The sequence below is a fragment of the Tyto alba genome, unplaced genomic scaffold (assembly GCF_018691265.1).
Source record: "Tyto alba isolate M040663 unplaced genomic scaffold, T.alba_DEE_v4.0 Super-Scaffold_2, whole genome shotgun sequence".
NCBI lineage: Eukaryota > Metazoa > Chordata > Aves > Strigiformes > Tytonidae > Tyto > Tyto alba.
Genome location: NW_024881282.1, coordinates 15,709,107 through 15,729,137, shown reverse-complemented (window position 1 = coordinate 15,729,137; position 20,031 = coordinate 15,709,107). Strand labels below are relative to the sequence as shown.

At 36.3% G+C, this 20,031-nt stretch overlaps 1 protein-coding gene across 1 annotated transcript in view; it reads right to left on the bottom strand.

The window, feature by feature from the left end:
- Window positions 1-20,031, bottom strand: part of DYNC2H1 (dynein cytoplasmic 2 heavy chain 1) — a 175,089-nt gene that overhangs the window by 26,597 nt on the left and 128,461 nt on the right. The window contains exons 83-85 of the mRNA XM_042792803.1: window positions 15,536-15,652; window positions 6,884-7,093; window positions 3,961-4,050 (exon numbers count right to left, since the gene is read on the bottom strand). Of these exons, the coding sequence (XP_042648737.1) occupies window positions 3,961-4,050; window positions 6,884-7,093; window positions 15,536-15,652 (417 nt within the window). The remainder of the gene's footprint in view (window positions 1-3,960; window positions 4,051-6,883; window positions 7,094-15,535; window positions 15,653-20,031) is intronic.

Below are 20,031 nucleotides of genomic sequence, written 5' to 3'. Positions count from 1 at the left end.
AGGAAGAATCCTGCATCTCCTATTCCAAGTAGGTTTTCTAGTAGCTTCAGCAGGCAATTTCCAAGAGTTCAAACCTCATATACCTTGGGTGTCCAATCTACCTTTCTTGGGACATAACTGTTGAAACGGAGGAACAGTAAGGGTTCCAAAACACAAAGTAATTCTACCTCAAATAGTAAGAGAGTAGGAAAATAATAAAAATCTTATACCAAGGGATCAAACTGGTATTGAAATTAAATATTACTACCTTAGATTTCACTCAGGATGAGAGGAGACAAGAGATAACAGCATCCCAGAGAGATACATACAAGTCTCTTGATAAAATATGAAATATAATTTTTTTATATAGTATTTTAGGAGTACTTTATAGATAAACACACATTTTCAACAAAAACTTTCATAACTTATGCAAATAAAAACTTTCAGTTTTCAGAATCATTTCCTTGATAAGAATTCTGAAAGTAGCACTAATGATTCAGAGGTCAGTCTTCATTTTCAATGTATGCTGTAAGCCTTTTAGCAGCAGTCTGACCAAACAGCCATCCAAAGGAAGAACTGTTTTTACAGATGACTTAGAAGCAGCTCTGTTCAAAAGAATGAAATAAATATTTTAATTTAAAATATAAAGTCTTGATGGAATACGAGGGGTTTTTTTGAAAGAAGTGAAATTAAGCTCTTTATTTAGTTAGTCCTTGTGAAAACAAAAAGTTGTAAATTGTTGACCCGAAACATTTTTAGAATGTGGATATTCATCTGACATTTGCCTGGGCTGCTGTTTTGCCTCTTAATATCTGTAGTTCTGTGTCTTTTCTATCTTCTCTCCTGCTGGTATCTGTAATGAAGACACTTATCTACAGACTGGGAGGGACTAAAATTCCATTGTACACTGATGTATATTACTGCTGAGCTGTAGTCATGTACCATGAGAGAGGGAAACTACAGAACACATGATGACACCATGAGGAAACTGGGAGTGTAAGGACCAATAATTACAACCAACACAAAGATCTGTGATGATTCATAAGCTTCGTATATTAATGTTGATAGCAAATAAATCACTGTCGGTACACAAGCTGAAACACAATATTGTAAATTCAATGTCAGCACTGCTAATTGAAAGTATTCAGAACTCTTCATCTTAGAAGAATGTTCAATAGATAAAATTTTTGTTTTAATTTAAAAGCAAAAGCTAACGTCCAAATATCAGAACTTCCACCTGGGAAGAAATCACATATTTCCATCAGCTATATCACCACAATATAATGCACAGCAAAATATGGCTCTATTGCATTTTGCTTATACTGATTTGGTTCACACTTTCAGTAGGCAGATTTCCTTCTTTTTATTTTGCCTTTTCTGAGTGAATTCAGACCTGAGAAATGCAACACCTGTTGTTTTTCTGTCCGTTGTTATGTAATGCTCTCAGAACATCTTTACACTTCTATAAATTCTGCTATAATTATTCTACCATCTGGCCTATATTTTGTGTTCCTCCCCATCCCCATTAAATGTTTGTAACAAAGCAGTTGCTTTTATTATTTTCTGCACTGGAAGCAAACATCTTGACAAGGCAGCCTTTAACCAATAACCTAAGTAGAGACTTACTGCATCCTTAGTAGATGCAATCTTTCCTACAATTTTTATGTTTCATTGTCTCCTATTTTCCTCTTGAAAAATACTTAAATCAAACCTGTCTCAAATGGTGAAGGTAGAAGTCAGTATCTTATAGTGAATGAAACCAAGGGAGGTATGAGTAGCTATCAAAAAACCATGATGATGGAGTTGGCGATATAAAACAAAATCAATCCAAAATATGGCCTTTATTAAAACATAAATCTGAAGAAAATTTTCAGAATTATGAGAAAATCTTTATTGAAGCCCTTATTGAATTTCTGAATACTAAAACTAGAATTAACTAATGATAAATTATATTTATAAAATCAATAATGAAAAGTCACAAAAAAGGAAAGTTAATTAAAAAATTATCAAGACTAATCAAAATCTTGGTGTAATATGCATAAACATGAATTGGAATCACATTTAAGGAAAAAGATGATTCAACTGAAATGCATAATTAGAAAACATCAACATTTTTCTGGTAAAATACATACAAAAATAAAAACATATAAGTGGTATTTCAGATGCGATCTGACTAGAAGTTTAAGAAGCAAAACAGACTGATAATGTATTATTAAAAATTGCTTCAAATACAACTTCATTACATATTTGACATAAAAAAAATATCTGACGTGTAAGAACTGTTATCTGGTCATCTTTCACTAATTGATATTTCATTAACAAATATATTAACACAATTTACTGCTTATGGGTACAGTTAAATATCTACTGTAAATCTTTGTCTTAATAATCTGTCCCTCTCTTGCAGTAAATAAGTGTTTAAAATTGTAAATTATTTCTTCATAATAACTTCCATAAAAATGAGTAATCCAAATGTACAATTTTCTCAGCAGTTTGAACAATGAGAAAGGAAAATTCCTCTCATGGTAATATAATGCAGCACATCTGTCAATAGTTGACTGGAATAATTTAGTGAAATAAAACTTTCTGAATATGCTTGGTTGAAAATCATCCATTACTGTTAACACTGTTTTCATCCTGTTACACTCTGCCACATTATCTCCACTTTTCATGGGAGATGAAATCCACACAGAAGCTTGAACTGTAATCTCAGCCTTCCAGTTTAAAAAAAATGTATAAATAAGGAAAATCACATGTAGTTTGGTCACAACCAAATAAAGGTACAAGTTGCAAACTGCAAGGTACTCTTGAAGATTAGGAACACTGCTGACTCATCCACAAATGGTGCTTTTTAAATAATAATGACTGTAATAGCCAGGTAAAAAACAGAAGGGACTAAGTTCAACTGTAGTTATATGACCAAATAACATCTGAACATGCTTTATCACTTGTTGCTATATATATTTACACATTATTAGTTATAAATTTTTTTTTGTGGAGGAAAGGATAAAGAAAAAATAAGCATTAGCTAAACGAAATGGTTTGCATAATGAAAATCTTATTAATATTTCAGAAACATCAATTTGATTGTTTCTTTAGAAAAAGTAATGCCTAGAAATCATGTGCCCCTCAAATCTTCCTTCTGAATCTGACAGTCAGCACGTTCACAGAAATCTTCTTCATATCCCACTGGACAAGACTGTGCTAATCAAGGTCAAAACAAGCAGCTTTCTGTTTATTTCCTGAAGGTAATAGAAGATCTGTCGCTTCTAAGGGAACCTCTGGAAGGTTCTCACAGTTTCCTCTCTATGTATCCAACATGATGAAACCTGTTTCCTTAAATACTAATTAATTTAGATGAACGACTTTTTAATTTGTCTGCCTATTATCTTAAATAAGCCTATTCTGTCAAGCAAAGTAGAGGTCAATTTATCATAACTAAAAATTATCTTCATCACTGCCAGACTGTAGATTGACAGAGCTGTTGTCAGACTCTGCACCTTCTATTATAGTCCCTTGTAAACCTGGAGAACACAGATGCTTTCTTTATTTGCTTGAAAGACTAGTCTTCTATGAATTTTTACATTACCTTTTCTACATTACCTCTATTAGAATTGCTTCACTTTATCTCTTTATACGTATCTTTCTACCAGATTAAAGAGTATGTCTCGATTTAGAAGTAAAGATATATTAGAGTAAATTAAATCTTTTTTCCCCTACAGTTCATTAGAAAGACTAATGACTAAAATCTAAGATGTAAATCTATTGTGAACTAATAACATTACTGTATTTAAAGTTACTGCCTTCAGATTGCTCAGTCTGTCATCTTCACATTTCTTATCTATCTTAAAATTTGTACACGCCTTTTCACACAGCTAAAATTCTTTGGAACTTGAGAAAGGCCTACTGTAGTACAATTCACATAATATACCGTGTCACTGAACACAAGTATACTGAGGTAAAATGACTCTTTAAAATTACCTGTATAGCAAGTGCTCGAGCTACAAGACTTCTAAGATATTGTAAAGGATCTTCTGGACCTTCCCACTTGCTTTGCCATGTGACAGGACACTGAAATAAAAACATTTACTGAAAGTAGCCATTTCAAAACTATTATCATTACATTTTAAACTGGCAATTTGAATGAAATTAAATAATCCAGAGATTAAATATCTCTACAAAGAAAAAAGGCAATACAAGCAATATAATGATCAAAGCATACAACCACTAACAGGATGGTCATATTCCTGCTAATTCTTTATGTGGCCCACATAGATACAGTGCTGATGGAGAACTTACAAGAACCTCTGCTATGCAATAAAGAAACGTCAGTGAGTTCCACAAACACTTCAAAAAGGCCTAAAATGATTCTTTCTTGGAAGGCCACAATGGCATCTTTCAACTGCAGCCACAGGTTCCCACTCCTTTGCTGCTGCCTTCTCAGACTTGAACAGCAGTTCTGGGGCCCTGTGGTGAAGTGAATCTGGTACAATTCCTCCGCATGATTATTTTCTCATCATCTTAAAGTATTTGTAGAACAACATCTGAGGAAAAAATCCTGCAAGACATCCCATACAAATTTCTCATTTGCTTCAAAAAGAAAGGCTTAAAAGATCCTCTGTTAGATTTCCTCCTTATAAAATAAGGATAAAAACATTAATTGTACCTACTCAACAGGAATCTGTAAAGCACATTGAAATTGAGTCTGCAAGATTCTCCTACTTCTGTGAAAGAGAATTGATGTAAATCATTACCCAAGGAATATTGCACGATACTGAACTTGCTGAGCAGAATAAACAGTTTATACTGTTTAACATTTACAGTTGCATTTTCAAGGAGATTAGCAGTCTAATATCTTATGTACTGAACAGGTTTTCAAAATCTGATCACAGAAGTTTGTAAGAAAAATTATCTTTGAAGGTAAATACTCCAGGTGTAGCTTTTATAGATAAAAACCAGAAAATATCTGGATCTGGGGACACTAATTAATGATTAAATGAATACTCTAGAATATATACAAGACAATTAATAAAGCACAGTTAACTGCATACTTTTTTGCATAATTATGACTTTTCGAAAACTTTTTGTATTTGAAACTATCGTCCTTACATTTTTGGAGACTCTTTTGCCAGATATGAATTTACAGGCAGCTCACCAATCTATCATTTAGAAGGCATTCACCTGATGTTGGTAATATATTACTCTAAAATTAAAGTAATGGTTTAGCTAATTGTTAATACGTAAGCATATTTAAGATGTCCACTAACATAAAAATTTTGCACAAATAAGGCATATTGCCAAAACCATTAGAAGTCATACATTTACTGAGTTTCACATTTCTATTGGTAATCTAGCAGCTTCTTCAGGTGCTATAAACATAAAAGAACTACAGTCTTGGAGCTTTTAAAATATGAGTTTTTAAAAATAGTCCTTTCTTACATAATGCATGACCACACTAAACTAAATAAGAACAGTGCACAGAAAAAAACATAAACCAAATCACTTTAAGATGATAAATATAGTGAGGTTTAGCTGCCATGCCAAGAGCGTGACACTAGCCTCTCTGGAGAGCTGCTGAAATGACTGCTTTATGGTCACAATCCAGTAAAGTGATCTGTGTTGAGGTAAATGGGTAAGTAAGCAGATGAAATGCCAGAAACACTTTGTTCAATATATCAGGAAGCACTGAACTGATGTTTGTGAGAGATAAAAATGCACAGAATCCTTAAGTACATTTTTGTGACAGTGATCAGCTTCATAGTTCCTTCTGCATCCATTTTAAGAGTGCAACTTAGGCACACAAGCAAGCCATACTCTCTTGCTCAGTAACAAGAAATATAACAATAAATACTAAAAAATGGCCATTACATGTATCATTTGCACGCACTATGACTTGTATTTAGCACCAATTTCTACCACACAGTCAAAATGTGTTTAAAAGGCAATGAGATTGTGAACATGAAAATGTTAATTTATTCTAATTGTACTGCAATTTTGCTAACAAATGTTGTCTTGTGAATCTGAAAAGACAAAGAATTTAATTACTGTTTTAATGAGAAATTTGATAGACCAATAAATGCATACCAATCTTTTTAAGAGTACTTTTTCCTCACATGAAGATAAACAAGATGTTAATAAGAATTATTATTCATTGTATGGCCGATATCAATATCTATGCATTAGCATCACTATAATTTATCAATTGCCACAGGTGAAACAAAACCACAGAGTTTCACATCAATGTTTGACTATCTTTGGAATCCAATTCTCTAGCTATGAATGACAGAACATGTAAATTTGCAATCACTAATTGTACCAGTTTATAACCATGCTCAGTTAGATGACAGAAAACATGGAGAAAGTACATGTACAAATTTGGGTTACCTTGCCCATATATCAAGAATATAGGCTGAGATGATAGGTTGATGTGATAGGCACAGCTTGTCTGTTGTGATAAGGCAATAATCCATACAGAATAAATGCAGAGAGTAAATTGTGATTACAACTGCAGTAAAACTGAGATTTTAAGAAACTATAAAAACTAAGAAAAGGGGTGCATTTCCATGTTCTACTGCCTAATATATTTTACTTATCTAGCATGATTTGGTATTTGAGATGGAAATAGTATTCCACAACTTCTAGTCTTATCGGATTTGTCCTTAAGAGAAAGGTTGATAAAAGTGTAATACACTTAGAAGCTTATGCAAGTACTTGAAGCAACATTTTTCTTTCATTCCAGAAAAAAAATGGTTGTTTTAGAGCCACTATCAGTAAAAGAACTACATTTTAGAGTCTCTATCAAGAAGAGACCAAATATTCATATGAAAATATGTATCAGAATTTTGTTCAGTTTCCTTGGGTTTTTTAATTGCTTATAATGTAAATTCAATACAAAATTACTTACCTTCTGATTTAGCAGAGCGCTTGCTAGTCTTTGTACTTCAGAACTCAGTAATGAGGTACCTCTGATGACTTTACTTAAAGAAGCAAGTGACTGATGGACACTTTGCACAAGTCGAATGGCATTGAATTGCTCCAGAGTAATGAATGATAAGATTGGAGATCCTTGTTGTTCCACAGGGGGAGACACCTTCTGATGGATCAGGTTAAAATTCTAAAAACAACACATGATGTCCAGTTAATAAACTCAGGGAGACAATTGTGTTACATAACATATGATTTTTTAATTTGTTTTTACTTTTTTACTTGCTTTTTTTCTTTTAGTTTTTTACTTGTTTTTTATTTTTATTACTTCAAAAGAACTGGAATTTCTGAAAAATCTTCACTTAGCTGAACTACTGCTTTTAGTATTTGTGTTAATGTGTCAATATATAAAGCAGCAGTGTACTCAGCATAACAAGATTGTACTGGGTACTGTAAACCATGCTTCCAGATATAGCTTTTGCTTTGATGAGACCTGGAAGGAAATTAAATACAAAAAAATATAAAATAAATATAATATTATGTGTAAATCCTGAGTAACTCAGACTTCGAGAGGTACTGCTGCTCTCACACTGACATTTTTATTATTTATTTCTATTCCATTACAGTCACTGAAAATCCAAATTTATTCAGTAATTTCAAGAGACGGCATCAGTTTGCAAATCTTAACTCATTTGCAGCTTACTACATAAATATATTTTAGCATGTGTTCTGAAACTGCCAACCTGAGACGTGACAAGGTGCTGCACTGAATTCCAGTTATGGAATTTAAACTTTCTGGAAAATTCTACAAGGCACAAATGCAAAAAGAAAATCCTAGCCTTTGGGAAAAAAATGGTGTGCTATTTAAATCTATAGCAATTTATTGAAGATCAGAATTTACTTTCTCTGAAGTATCTCTTCTTAAAATAACATGGAGTTTTGACTTTTTTTCAGATTAAATAAACTTCTGAAAAAGAAGTCACGTGCCATCTGTCCTGGCTTTGAGTGAGTGGTGGAGTTTTTGGGTAGCAGGGAAGGGGACTACAGCAGTGGCCCCCTGTGAGAAGCTTCTCGAAGGTCCCCCGGCTCCAAGTCAGACCCAGCTCTGCACCAAGGCCAAGCCAATAAGCTGTGCCTCTGCGATAACGTATTTAAGAAGGGACCTAGTGAGGAGGAGTTGGAATTGTGAGGACAAGTTGCAACATCTATGTGAACACCAAGGTCAGTGGAGGAACGGAGGAAGAAAGGCAGGGAGAGGTGTGCTGGAGCAGAGACCCCCCTGTATCCTGTGGTGAGACGGGACGGCAGGGAAGCCCCTCCCCCCCCCCCCCCCCCCGCCACCCATGAAGATCTACGGTGGAGCAGACACTGATTTATGACCTGTGAGGGGCCTCATACAGCCATTTAAGGTGGCTGTGCCCAAAGTCAGACAGGATTCTGTGGGAAGAAGCAGCCCCCACTGTTGTAGTTCAGCACTGGGAGGATTGCAGCATGCGGGGGTGTCCCACGCCAGAGCAGCGAGGGAAATGGTGTGGCCTGTGGGAAGAACTCATGTCAGAGGAAGTTTGTGGAGGACTGTCTCCTATGAGAGGGGGACCACAATGGAGCAGGGGGAAGAAGTTGCAGAAGCTCCCCCCATCGAAGATAAAGGAAGTGGCAGCACTGACTGCACCCCCCATTCCCTGCCCCTGCACCGCTGTGGGGACGAGGTAGAGATATCGGGAGCAGAGCTGAGCCCAGGAAGAAGGGAGGGGTGGGGGGAAGGTGTTCTCAAGATGTGACAGTGCTTCTCACTGTCCTACTCTGTCTGTTAAATGTTGTTGTTGCTAGTGCCTGTAATAAATTTATGGGGTTTTTTTCTTCCCCTAACAAGTCTGTCTTTTGCCTGTGACCATAATGGGTGATTTATCCCTCCCTGTCCTTATCTCAAATCCCAAGCCTTCACTTATTTTCTCCTTCTCAGTGCTGCAGAGGAAGGGGGGAGTGAGCAGCTGTGTGTCTGCCTCCATAATCATTGCCAGGTACTGTAAGTTTGTCAGAATTTACGCACTTTTAATTTCAAGCTCATACTGCACTCAACTATCAAGCAAAAATGACAGAAAAATTAAGGATAAGGTTTTCCCTCCTTCATTATTAAAAAGGTATACAACAAAATCACTCACTATTCAAATTGTAAGAAACATACATTATTTAGAAATGTTATGATTTCTATTTTTTCTTTGCATGCATCCTGAAATCACAGCACCAGTTTCACTTCAGTTTTTCTGAGACCATGGTTTGCTGAATATATATAAAATGTAATGTAAAACTAGCACAAGCTAATTAATAATTTCTTATTGGAGTATTTAACTGCACAAAAAAGGAAGAACAAAGACACTGCCACTTGCAGGCTTTGCCAGTCTTTCACATATACTGTCTTAATTCACAGAAAACTTACTGAAAGAGAAGGCCTCTAAGTTCCTCAATACTATCCTTTACATAACAGTCTCCTATGAATTGCATATTCATTTCATCACTCTTTCTAATGCTTTCTCCTGAGAATTTGTTAAAACAACCCATCTGTCATTTTTATAGGAAAATTAAACATGAATACCAATATCAGCTTATATATTTAATGTTCTATTACATTCCTTTAAAATCCATTATGTATATAACTCACATCAGCTTTAAAAATATCCTCGTGACCTGCTTGGATATTAAGATGAAGAACTGCTGAAGTACTGAGTCCTTTTCCTAATTGTAAGAAACTGAAGGTAAGTTCTAATCTTTAGCATTAAATACTATATTATGCTACCAATATTAAATTAAGTGTATTTTGAGACTTTGATCATTTTCCCTCTTTCACTTCTTGTACTTGTAACTATCTCAGTACAATATAAGACTCCATATAGTCTCACCTAAGCTGCTCCAGAGCTTTTCTTTTTTACCTTCCTAAACTCAAGCTTTTTCAAACTCCAATATGTTCTGAAAAATTGACCCCTCAGAAATGTAACAAATATAATGAAAATAAACTCATATACCACCACTAGTTCTGCATTTGATTCAAAATTCAATTTTGGTGGTGGGTTTTAGAAACCTCCATTGGCCTTTTAATGTACCTATGCTGCCTCCTTCTTCGAGACTCTGCATATTCGTTCAGGTATTAGCCTCTCACTGTTCATGACACAGATATTTTATTGTTGACAATAAAAGAAAGTATAACCTTATATTTCTGCTTCACTGACTTTCCTTGGTGAAAACAACATTGTTCTTTTGTTAAAGCTGAGGTTCCTAATGTTTTAGATAAAAGACCAACAAGCAATTAATTTTCAAAACTACTTCTGCAATTGTCTCGAGCATTATGCAACTTTATGAAAAGAATTAGTTAGCCTTCAATTTACAAACACAACGAAAGATCAGGCAGAACACATACTGACAGCTTATGATCATATATTCAGCAAAAATAATTTTGAAGCAGTTGCTTCCAAATTTTTATCATGAGTGGTCCTTGTAACTTTCATGGAGGTACTAAACTGTTTCCCTGAAACAAGACAGAAAATTCATCTACCTTATAACAAAGATATAGCACTGTTTCCTCTCTCTCTACTCATGACAAATAGCCACATGGAGGTGATGAAATGTTTATGCAGCCCCACTGTGTCCTCATATTCTTGTGCTTCTCTGAAAACAATCATGTGATAGGCAATGCCTGAGTTCCGATTAACAGTGATTTCTAACCGATCCAGTTATGTGACAATGAAGTGCCTATATAGTTCATGGCAGAAGGCTATGTGGGAAGCAAATGGACACCAGGACAGAGGCTGGTTGAATTATGCTGATGGCCCAGCTCTGGGCAACAGGCTGTAGTAGGCCATCCTTCCAAATTAAGGAAGATTTTTTAAAAATTTGTGTAACATTTGTTTGACAAGTTATTCAGTGATGGCTTAATTTTTTTCAGTAAACGGTCTTTCGTGCAAACATACTGAGGATGTGAGTATTTGGGGTTATTTTTAACTTAATGGGAGGTTCATGAGAGTTTAATTCATTTGATTAGTGTTAAGCTGTTATTAAATCACACTGAAAGATACTGCAGAAGCAGTTCTAGGACAGTATTCATTACAAGGATGTTTTCAACTGAAGCTAATATAGATGAAAATGTCAAGATATTCTGTACTAGTCCAGAACAGCTAAATAGAAAGAGGAAGTTTGCTTGTGTAACTTTCAACACGGGAATGAACTGATGGGAACCAGATTTTAAGTATTGATTTCATTTAAATTAAAATTCAATGAAAAATTCCAGAGTCTGCATTCTCACTGGACTAATAAACCATGGATGAAGAAGAGACAGTTTCCATGATTCTATTGTTATGGACAGACAAAGAATAATAAATTCCCCAGCTTAACAATTTCAGAATGTCTGAATAATTGCTAGTAACATTTAACAGGGCTATGCAAAATGTATGCCACTGAGAGGGAAAATGAGTCCTTCAAATTTCCAGAAATATTTCTGAAAAAGTGTCAACATATTAAGTTCTCACTACTTTACTAATATATAAGAATTATTTCCCACTTCAAAATGTCTAAAATGAAAAATCTAACATTTCCGATCTATAGCCGCCATTTTTGCTGTTTGGCCACAAAGACTGTAAGAGCTCTGAAAACTGAGCACAAAGTACTACTATTTACAGAATCACAAAACTGTTGAGGTTGCTAGAAATGTCTGGAGACTGTCTAGTCCAATCCCATGCTCAAAGCTACAGTAGGTTGCCCAGAACTGCATCCAGTCAGGTTTTCAATATCTCCAATGATGGAGACTGCACAGCCTCTCTGGGCAACCTGCTCCAGTGTTTGACCATCCTCACAGTAGGAAAGTTTTGTCTTATGTTTAAATGGCATTTCCTGTATTTCCATTTGTGCCCACGGCCTGTTGCCCTGTCATGGGACATGGAGAAGAGCAAGTGATGCCCAGACACTTCTTGGGAAGCAGGGCCTCTACACATAGTGGTTGCTTTGTAAGACAAACACCTTAATAATGAATGTCCCTCCTCCTCCTCTTTTGTCTTAGCTTTTATCGCTGAGCATGAGGTCACGTGGCATGAAATATCCTTTCAGTCAGTTTAGGTCAGCAGTCCCAGATACCACCCCTCCCAATCTCTTACCCACCCTTGCTCCAACAGCAGCCTGGGACCATGCCCTGTTGCTTGTCACTACCATTGATGAGAAGGTATATCCTCTACTGAGCAAAATTGCTCATCTTCTGTAAACTGTTCTGGACAAACTGCTGTGCCAAGTGCCGTATGCATTTGCTGCCTCTGTTAGCTGCACTCAATACTATTGATTGAGAGATTACAATTTGCACTCTTGAAAAAATACGTTATTTTACACACTTTAAGGTGGTATAATTCTTCAGTGGGCACATCACTATGACAGTTAAATAGTCCATTTACAGATTTGTGAAATGTCCAATAACAGGTAAAAGTTTTATCACTGATTTCTGAAATTTACTGACTACATAAATTCTATAGACATTCTGTCAATTTAGCTGTATTATATAATCTAAATTATTCAGACTGATTTTTGTAAACTGAAACACTGATGTTCAGTCCAGAGAAATACCCAGTCAAATGCTGTCTATTATTTTATCTAAACTTGGACACTAGATTACAGAATACAAATGTGATCACCATACGGTATTGAGAGTGTGAAGACAAAAGTATGTCCACACTTAAAGATTATGATCAATTATTACAGTATAAATTCTACAATAGGACAAAATCTATGTCAAGTGGTAAATTTTACTAGGCTTCAGAATCATCAGCATTTAGATGTACAGTAACTATTTTCAGGGTATTTGTAAAATAATCCTTTTTAAGTTAATCCTTGATTTACATACTCAGCACTGAAATAAAAATGTTTAAAAACATACTTAATCTTTGTCTACGTATTAACAAGCTTCTGAGCATTTTTTGCTTCTGGAATAAAAATTAGCTGATTTTAAAAACAGCTTTGAATTTATAAATAGATTAGCGAAATTCAATTCAGAACTATACTGGACACTTCCTGAATTTCAGTGGTTTGAAACAGATATTCGACCATTACTTCCAACTACCCTTGGTGATAAGTACATTTGACAGGTAGAGGACTAATATTTGTTTCTTGTAAATAAAATGGAAGGTACTGTCAGCATCTATCCCATCTGCCTCTCCTTTATTATTATCTGTATCCAATAGATAAAAGAATAATAATAATAACAACAACAACAACTACTACAACCACCACCGTCTCATGAAGTTCAACAAGGCCAAGTGCAAAGTCCTGCACCTGGGTCAGGGACAGACCCCACCTGAGTACTGCATCCCATATGTCCAGAGAAGGACCAGAAAAATGGTCAGAGAGCTGGAACACCTCTCCTATAAAGACTGAGAGAGTTCGGGTTGTTCAGCCTGGAGAAGAGAAGGCTCTGAGACCTTATTGTGACCTTTCAATATGTAAAGTGGGCTTATAAGACAGAGAAAGACTTTTTACTAGGACCTGGAGTGACAGAACAAGGGACAATGGTTTTAAACTGAAAGAGAGTAGATTTAGACTGGATATAAGAAAGAAAATTTTCTATGATGAGGGTGGTGAGACACTGGGACAGGTTGTTGAGAGAGGTTGTGGATGCCCCATCCCTTAAATTGTTCAAGGTCAAGTTGAATGGGGCGGCTTTGAGCCACCTGATCTAGTGGAAGGTACCCCTGCTAAACATACATGCTTCCAAAACAGAAGGAGGAATTTTTTTTTTTTTTGACAAACTTCAGAAATAGTTTTGGTGATTTTACTTCTTCATATCTGGGAAACCATTTTATCTCATATTCTGTGCCCATTCACACATAAACAAAATAATGTATGGTTGTTAACTTAAGCAGCAATTCAACTTTTTTCTTCATTCCAATTCTCAAGTTATTATTTAAAACTTCTTAAAACAAACATGATGCCTTCACTGAGCTATCAAAAAAGAATTAGAATGTAGGACTGTATGCAATGTATGTGGAATTTTTAAAGATGTCTAGACTTTTTCAAAGCTTAAAGCAAGTACTGGTTGAATAGACTATGAAAACGAATTTTGATAACGGATACTATTATTTAAATTTTTTGAAACACTCAAGCAAATGTCCCCTCAAAAAGCCCTACACAAGGTCAGATGCCACACTATTCTAAAGGAGATCTTCAAAACTTAGAGAATTTAATCTGCTAAAAGCATAAAAATGTTAGAAAATCAAAGAGAATTCAAGATAATATAGAATCATAGAGTGGTTTGGGTCAGAAGGGACATTAAAGATCATCTAGTTCCAACCCCTATTTCAGGGATTTAGCTTCATGGTACTGCATATTCACAGCTAATTTATGACACAAGTTTTAAAGAAGAAGTGTTTTGAATGTGCAGTGCTAATGATTAATAATGATAAAGAACTAGCCATTAGCAATGTGCGCTGTTAATGAGTATTAATGTAGCGCAGTTTTTGTTTACTGTTTAAAAATCGCCTCATTTATCAGTCTTCCAAACACTACAATCAAAATCTCTAATTTTATGATTGTATATGTACACACATGTGCAACAGTTTTATCTGAGCTCTTGCAAGGAAGCTTTGCAGGCCTAAAGTTATATTAAACACTAGTCAGTAAGATATAATGGAAGGTGTCACATTGAAATACACTGCTTTTTCTTACAGGATCACAGACCTGGTTAACAGCAGTCCATGTTCAGAGATCTCAGAGACTTCAACATGAAGCTATTTAGTAACAAAATATTATTTTGACCAAAACATGATGCATCATACACTTAGCATGGATTACAAGAGAATTCAAAATCTCATCAGAGATTTCAAAAGGTAATGGCAAAATCTAATGTACGCCTCATGTAACCTCTGTATGTGGTTACCTGAGTAAGGGAAAGGTTTTTCTCATTCAGTGTTGCGTACAAGACATGGTTTTAGGCCACAATGTCTGTGATCTATTACTTATCACTGAGGAGAAAAATAATGGCCAAATGTCTAGGTAGGCACTTAGCAAGAGGTGAGGGGGATCCTTCCCAAGTATGTCTAATATCTGCATTTCAGAGAGAACTTGCACATATTAGAGGTAAATGGACATCCACAATAAGAATTCAATGGTTGGAAATCCAGCTTCACAATAGATGTGAAAAAACCTGACCAAAGTGAGACAACCCAGAACAAGAAAGGAACAAAAAAAAGAGATACTTGATATTTTAAGAATTGTAGCAAGGATTTTAATGAATCCCAGTTTAAAGCTAGTACCGTATTTCAATATTATACAGGAAAAAAAAATATTTAAAATCATTAAACATTGCCTTGTGAATTCAAATCTAAAATATATTAGTGTTCTTCTTGAAAACCCATAAAAGATGTTAGTCTCATGTCTTATGGGTGTGGTCTCACCTTCATATGGAGAAAAAAGTAATAGCCTGTTATCAGACATACAGCCCTCAAAGCTAATTATATACATATAACATTCTAGTTCCCACTTCAAATACATTTAACTTACTTTTTAACTTCTTATGTTTCAATACTCAAGATAATTCCCTAGACATTATTTTTGATGTAGTTACTGGGGAAAAAAAAAAGTTGTATTTTTAAATTAGATACTTTCCTACCTGATTCAGTTTCTTCCATAGGTTGAGAACAGGAGAAAGTTCAGTAGACCATATTTCTCTGTCAAATTTGCAGCCAGCTGTTACAGACCTGCTCAGGATCCGAAGCTGTGAAATGACCTGAGTGGTGAGAATACAAATGCAGTCTTGAAGAAGAATAAACAAACTTCTTTAATACAAAAATGCAATACAGTATCAAATACTCTCAAATTTATCTCTGTGCTATACTTTTCTTCATACTTAATTACTAATCATGATCTATTCAAAACATAAACCATACCCATATCCAAATACAGAACATACTTGAGCCTCATTTATATTAAGCCTGAAACAAACAAACAAACAAATCCGTATTTTTCTTATCACAGTCATTGTCTTTGTTCAACTATAATTTAAAGCCTAATGAGGTGCATAATTAATTAAAAAGTCTATTTTCCACAAAATCTACAGACAAAACTCTGCCTTTAAATAGGCTTCATCTGTAATTAAAAAAATAGGAATAAAAAAACAGAATATGTTACTAAATACATATAGTACCTATCTGGCATGAAAACTCCAAGAGAATTACAATCAATTCATAATAATCTCCAACAGATCTCTTACTTAGATATTCATGTTATCTCTTATTATTTAACTGCATATTTATTAGTTTAAAGAAAGCAAGCAAGAAATTAAAAGAATAACTGCGAAACTTCCAGAAATGACAGCTTCCAGTTCATTATGTCCAACTCCCTTTTATTGTTAGCAACCCTGGTAACTCCACACATAAAATAATCAAATATATGTATACATTTATAAAGAAAAAATACTGAAATTAAAATTCTTCAGTGATATTGCAGTCTGCCCATTAGACCGCATAGAAAACCCCTGGTATTTTTTGGTAGTTTAGCTAAATTTTAGGTTTTTTTCACACTGCATTTTTTGCAAGACACATTAGAGAAGAACTTACTAATTCTCTTCTTTACTGCTTCACTTCAGAGAATTAAACTTGATAATAAAATATTTACTAATTGTTCAGAAGGACTGGACTATTTAATTGTTAGACAGAATGATGCAGGAAGTCAAATTCTTTCTGCTGGGTTTTGACTTATTTTCTATTCTTGAAAGAGGTGCAATGATATAGTGGTTTATTTTGTTTTTCATTTTCTTTCACTGAAGCAAACAGCAGCTTCTTATTTATCAGCTTTGATAGGGACTATGAAGCACTACAAGATGTTAATATACTGAACCATTAATTTAACTTCTGTAACATTTACTATAATTTTATTCTTAACAGTCTTAAAAGACATAAAACAAAAGATAAATATATATAAAAGATAAATATATAAAATCCATCTCTATAACACAGAATCATAAAATTGTTTAGGTTGGAAGAGACCTTTAAGATCATCAAGTCCAACTGTATACTTAGTACTGGCAAGTCTACCACTAAACCATGCCCATAAGTGCCACATCTACACATCTTAATACTTCAGGTATGGTGACTCAACTGCTTCCTTGGGCAGCCTGTTCCAATGCTTTTGATAACTCTTTCAGTGAAGAAATTTTTCCTAATATCCAATCTAAACCTCTCCTGCCACAACTTGAGGCCATTTCCTCTCATCTTGTCACTTGTTACTTGGGGAAAGAGACCAACAGCCACCTCACTACAGCTTCCTTTCAGGTAGTTGTAGAGAGCAATAAAGTCTCCTCTCAGCCTCCTCTTCTCAAGGCTAAACTGCCCCAATTCCCTGAACCGTTCCTCACAGGATTTGTGCTCTAGACCCTTCACCAGCTTCGTTGCCCTTTGGACATGCTCCAGCACCTCAATGTCTTTCTTGTAGTGAGGGGCCCAAAACTGAACATGGGATTCGAGGTGCAGCCTCACCAGTGCTGAGTACAGGGGGACAATCCCTTCCCTAGTCCTGGTGGCCACGCTATTTCTGATACAAGCCAGGATGCTATTGGCCTTCTTGGCCACCTGGGCACACTGCTGGCTCATATTCTGCTGGCTGTCGACCAACACCCCCAGGTCCTTTTCTGCCAGGCAGCTTTCCAGGCACTCTTCCCCAAGCCTGTAGTGTTACATGGGGTTGTTGTGACCCAAGCGCAGGACCCGGCCCTGAGCCTTGTTGAACCTTACACAGTTGGCCTCGGCCCATGGATCCAGCCTGTCCAGATCCCTCTTGTAGAGCCTTCCTACCCTCAAGCAGATCAACCCTCCCACCCAACTTGGTGTCAGCTGCAAACTTGACAAGGGTGCACTTGATCCCCTCATCCAGATCATTGATAAAGGTATTAAACAGAACTGGCCCCAGTACTGAGGCCAGGGGAACAGGTCAGGCAAGCAGAACCTGCCTTTCATAAACCCATGCTGACTTGGCCTCATCACCTCATTGTCCTGTACATGCCACATGATGGCACTCAGGATGATCTGCTCCACAGCCTTTCCTGACACCAAGGTCAGACTGACAGGCCTTTACTTCCCAGGATCCTCCTTCTGGCCCTTCCTTTAGATGGGCATCACATTTGCTAACCTCCAGTCAACCAGGACCTCCTTGGTTAGCCAGGACTGCTGATAGATGACTGAAAGTGGCTTGGTGAGCACTTCTGCCAGCTACTCAGTGCTCTTGTGTGGATCCCATCTGCCCCATAGTCTTGTTTGTGTTTAAATGGCATAGGAAGTTGCTAATCATTTCCCCTTGGATTATGGGGGCTTCATTCTGCTCCCCGTCCCTGTTTTCCACTTCAGGGGCTGGGTATCTGGAGAACAAATGGTCTTACTATTAAAGACTGAGGCAAAGAAGGCATCAAGTACCTCAGCCTTTTCCACATCCTTTGTCACTATGTTTCTCTCCAGCATCCAACAAAGGATGTTACAATATGCATGTGACAATATGTTGGATCATACCAAATGTATGTTACAATATGTCAATGAGGCTCATAAACAGGCCAGAGTCTGCCCTCTGGAAGTCCAAGTGGCAGTTCTGCTGACACCCCTCCTTACTTCTCCAAGAATTGAAAACCCTTATTTCATGTTCGCTTTGCCCAAGACGGCCTCCAACCATCACATCACCCATGAGTACCCCTCTGTTTGCAAACCACCAGTCCAGCGGGATGCCTCCCCTACTTGACTCACTCACCAGCCGTGTCAGGAAGTTGTCTTCCACACACTCCAGGAACTTCCTGAACTGTTTCCTCTCTGCTATATTGTATTTCTAGGAGAAATCTGGTAAATTGAAGTCCCTTATGAGAACCAAGGTCTAGCAATTGTTGAGACTTCTACTAGCTGCTTATAAAACATTTCATCTGCCTCTTCATCCTGGTTAGGTGGTCTATAACAGACTCCCACAATGATATCTGTGTTGTTGGCCTTCCACCTGATTCTTACCCATAAACACTGAACCGTATCATCATTATCGTTAAGCGCTAGAGAACCAAAACACTCCCTAACACAGGGGTACCCCACTGCCTCTCCTTCCTTGCCTCTCCCTTCTCTTGCTGGGTAGTCAATTGTGTTAGGATAGAGTGAGGAAAGCCAAACTGCAGCTGGGTTTGAAACTGGCAATGGATGCAAAGGCCTACAAGAAGGGATTCTGCAGGTATTCTGGTAGCCAAAGGGAGGAAAAGAAAATATGAGCCACTGCTTAGTATAGCTTCTGTTATGGAAAATACGATTCCATCCTATCATTCTCTTAATTTTAAACTTTAATAATTCTCTGTGTGCTCCAGCTATTGTGTATAGCAGAAAAGATTCTTGTTTCATTTAGCAAAAAATTCTTTTCTCTGATTAATGTTTTGATCATAGTGTCTTTATCATTCCTGTTATTCTTCCTCCTTTTCACTCTGCACAGATCTAAATGTTCTGACAAGCAACTCAGATAATAAACACACATTTGTGCCTTCCAGATATCATTCTTTTAGGTACAGTTCTGGCTCTTGTAATTTGTTTTTGGATACTTGCCTGCCATCATTTGCAAAGCAATAAAACATTTATATCAAATATACTTCAACTAGTAATTTAGTATGCAGTACTTCATATAAACTTGCATATTTATACTATAAAGCTGCAAAAAGTGTATATGATTGGTTTGTGAATATGGGGGGATTGAAAATATTAAGTATTGTATTCTTTTTTTAAGTGCCTTCATGGGTATAAACATTTAGCTCCATATAGCTAAAATTAATTTGAAAAGTTGTGATGGCAAGATCAAGTAATTAAAATATTTTCTAACTCAAGTGTATAGGGTTAGCTGTTGAAACAGGGTCCCCTCGGAGAGTTGGCCGAGTAACGACAATCACACTGATGAGGCTACATGTTGTCCCCCTTTATTGCCCGAATCGCTTGGTTATGTCCTTTGCACAGCAAGCACCCGCTGTTCATGCACCCCATACCCCTTGATTATTGGTCATAAGCAACTTATCACACACCCAAAGGGAAACTGTGATAGGCAAGCATCTTGCTGTTTGCTGCATACTTTTGCTTAGCTTAGCCAGATACGTAGCTGGGAAAATTCCTT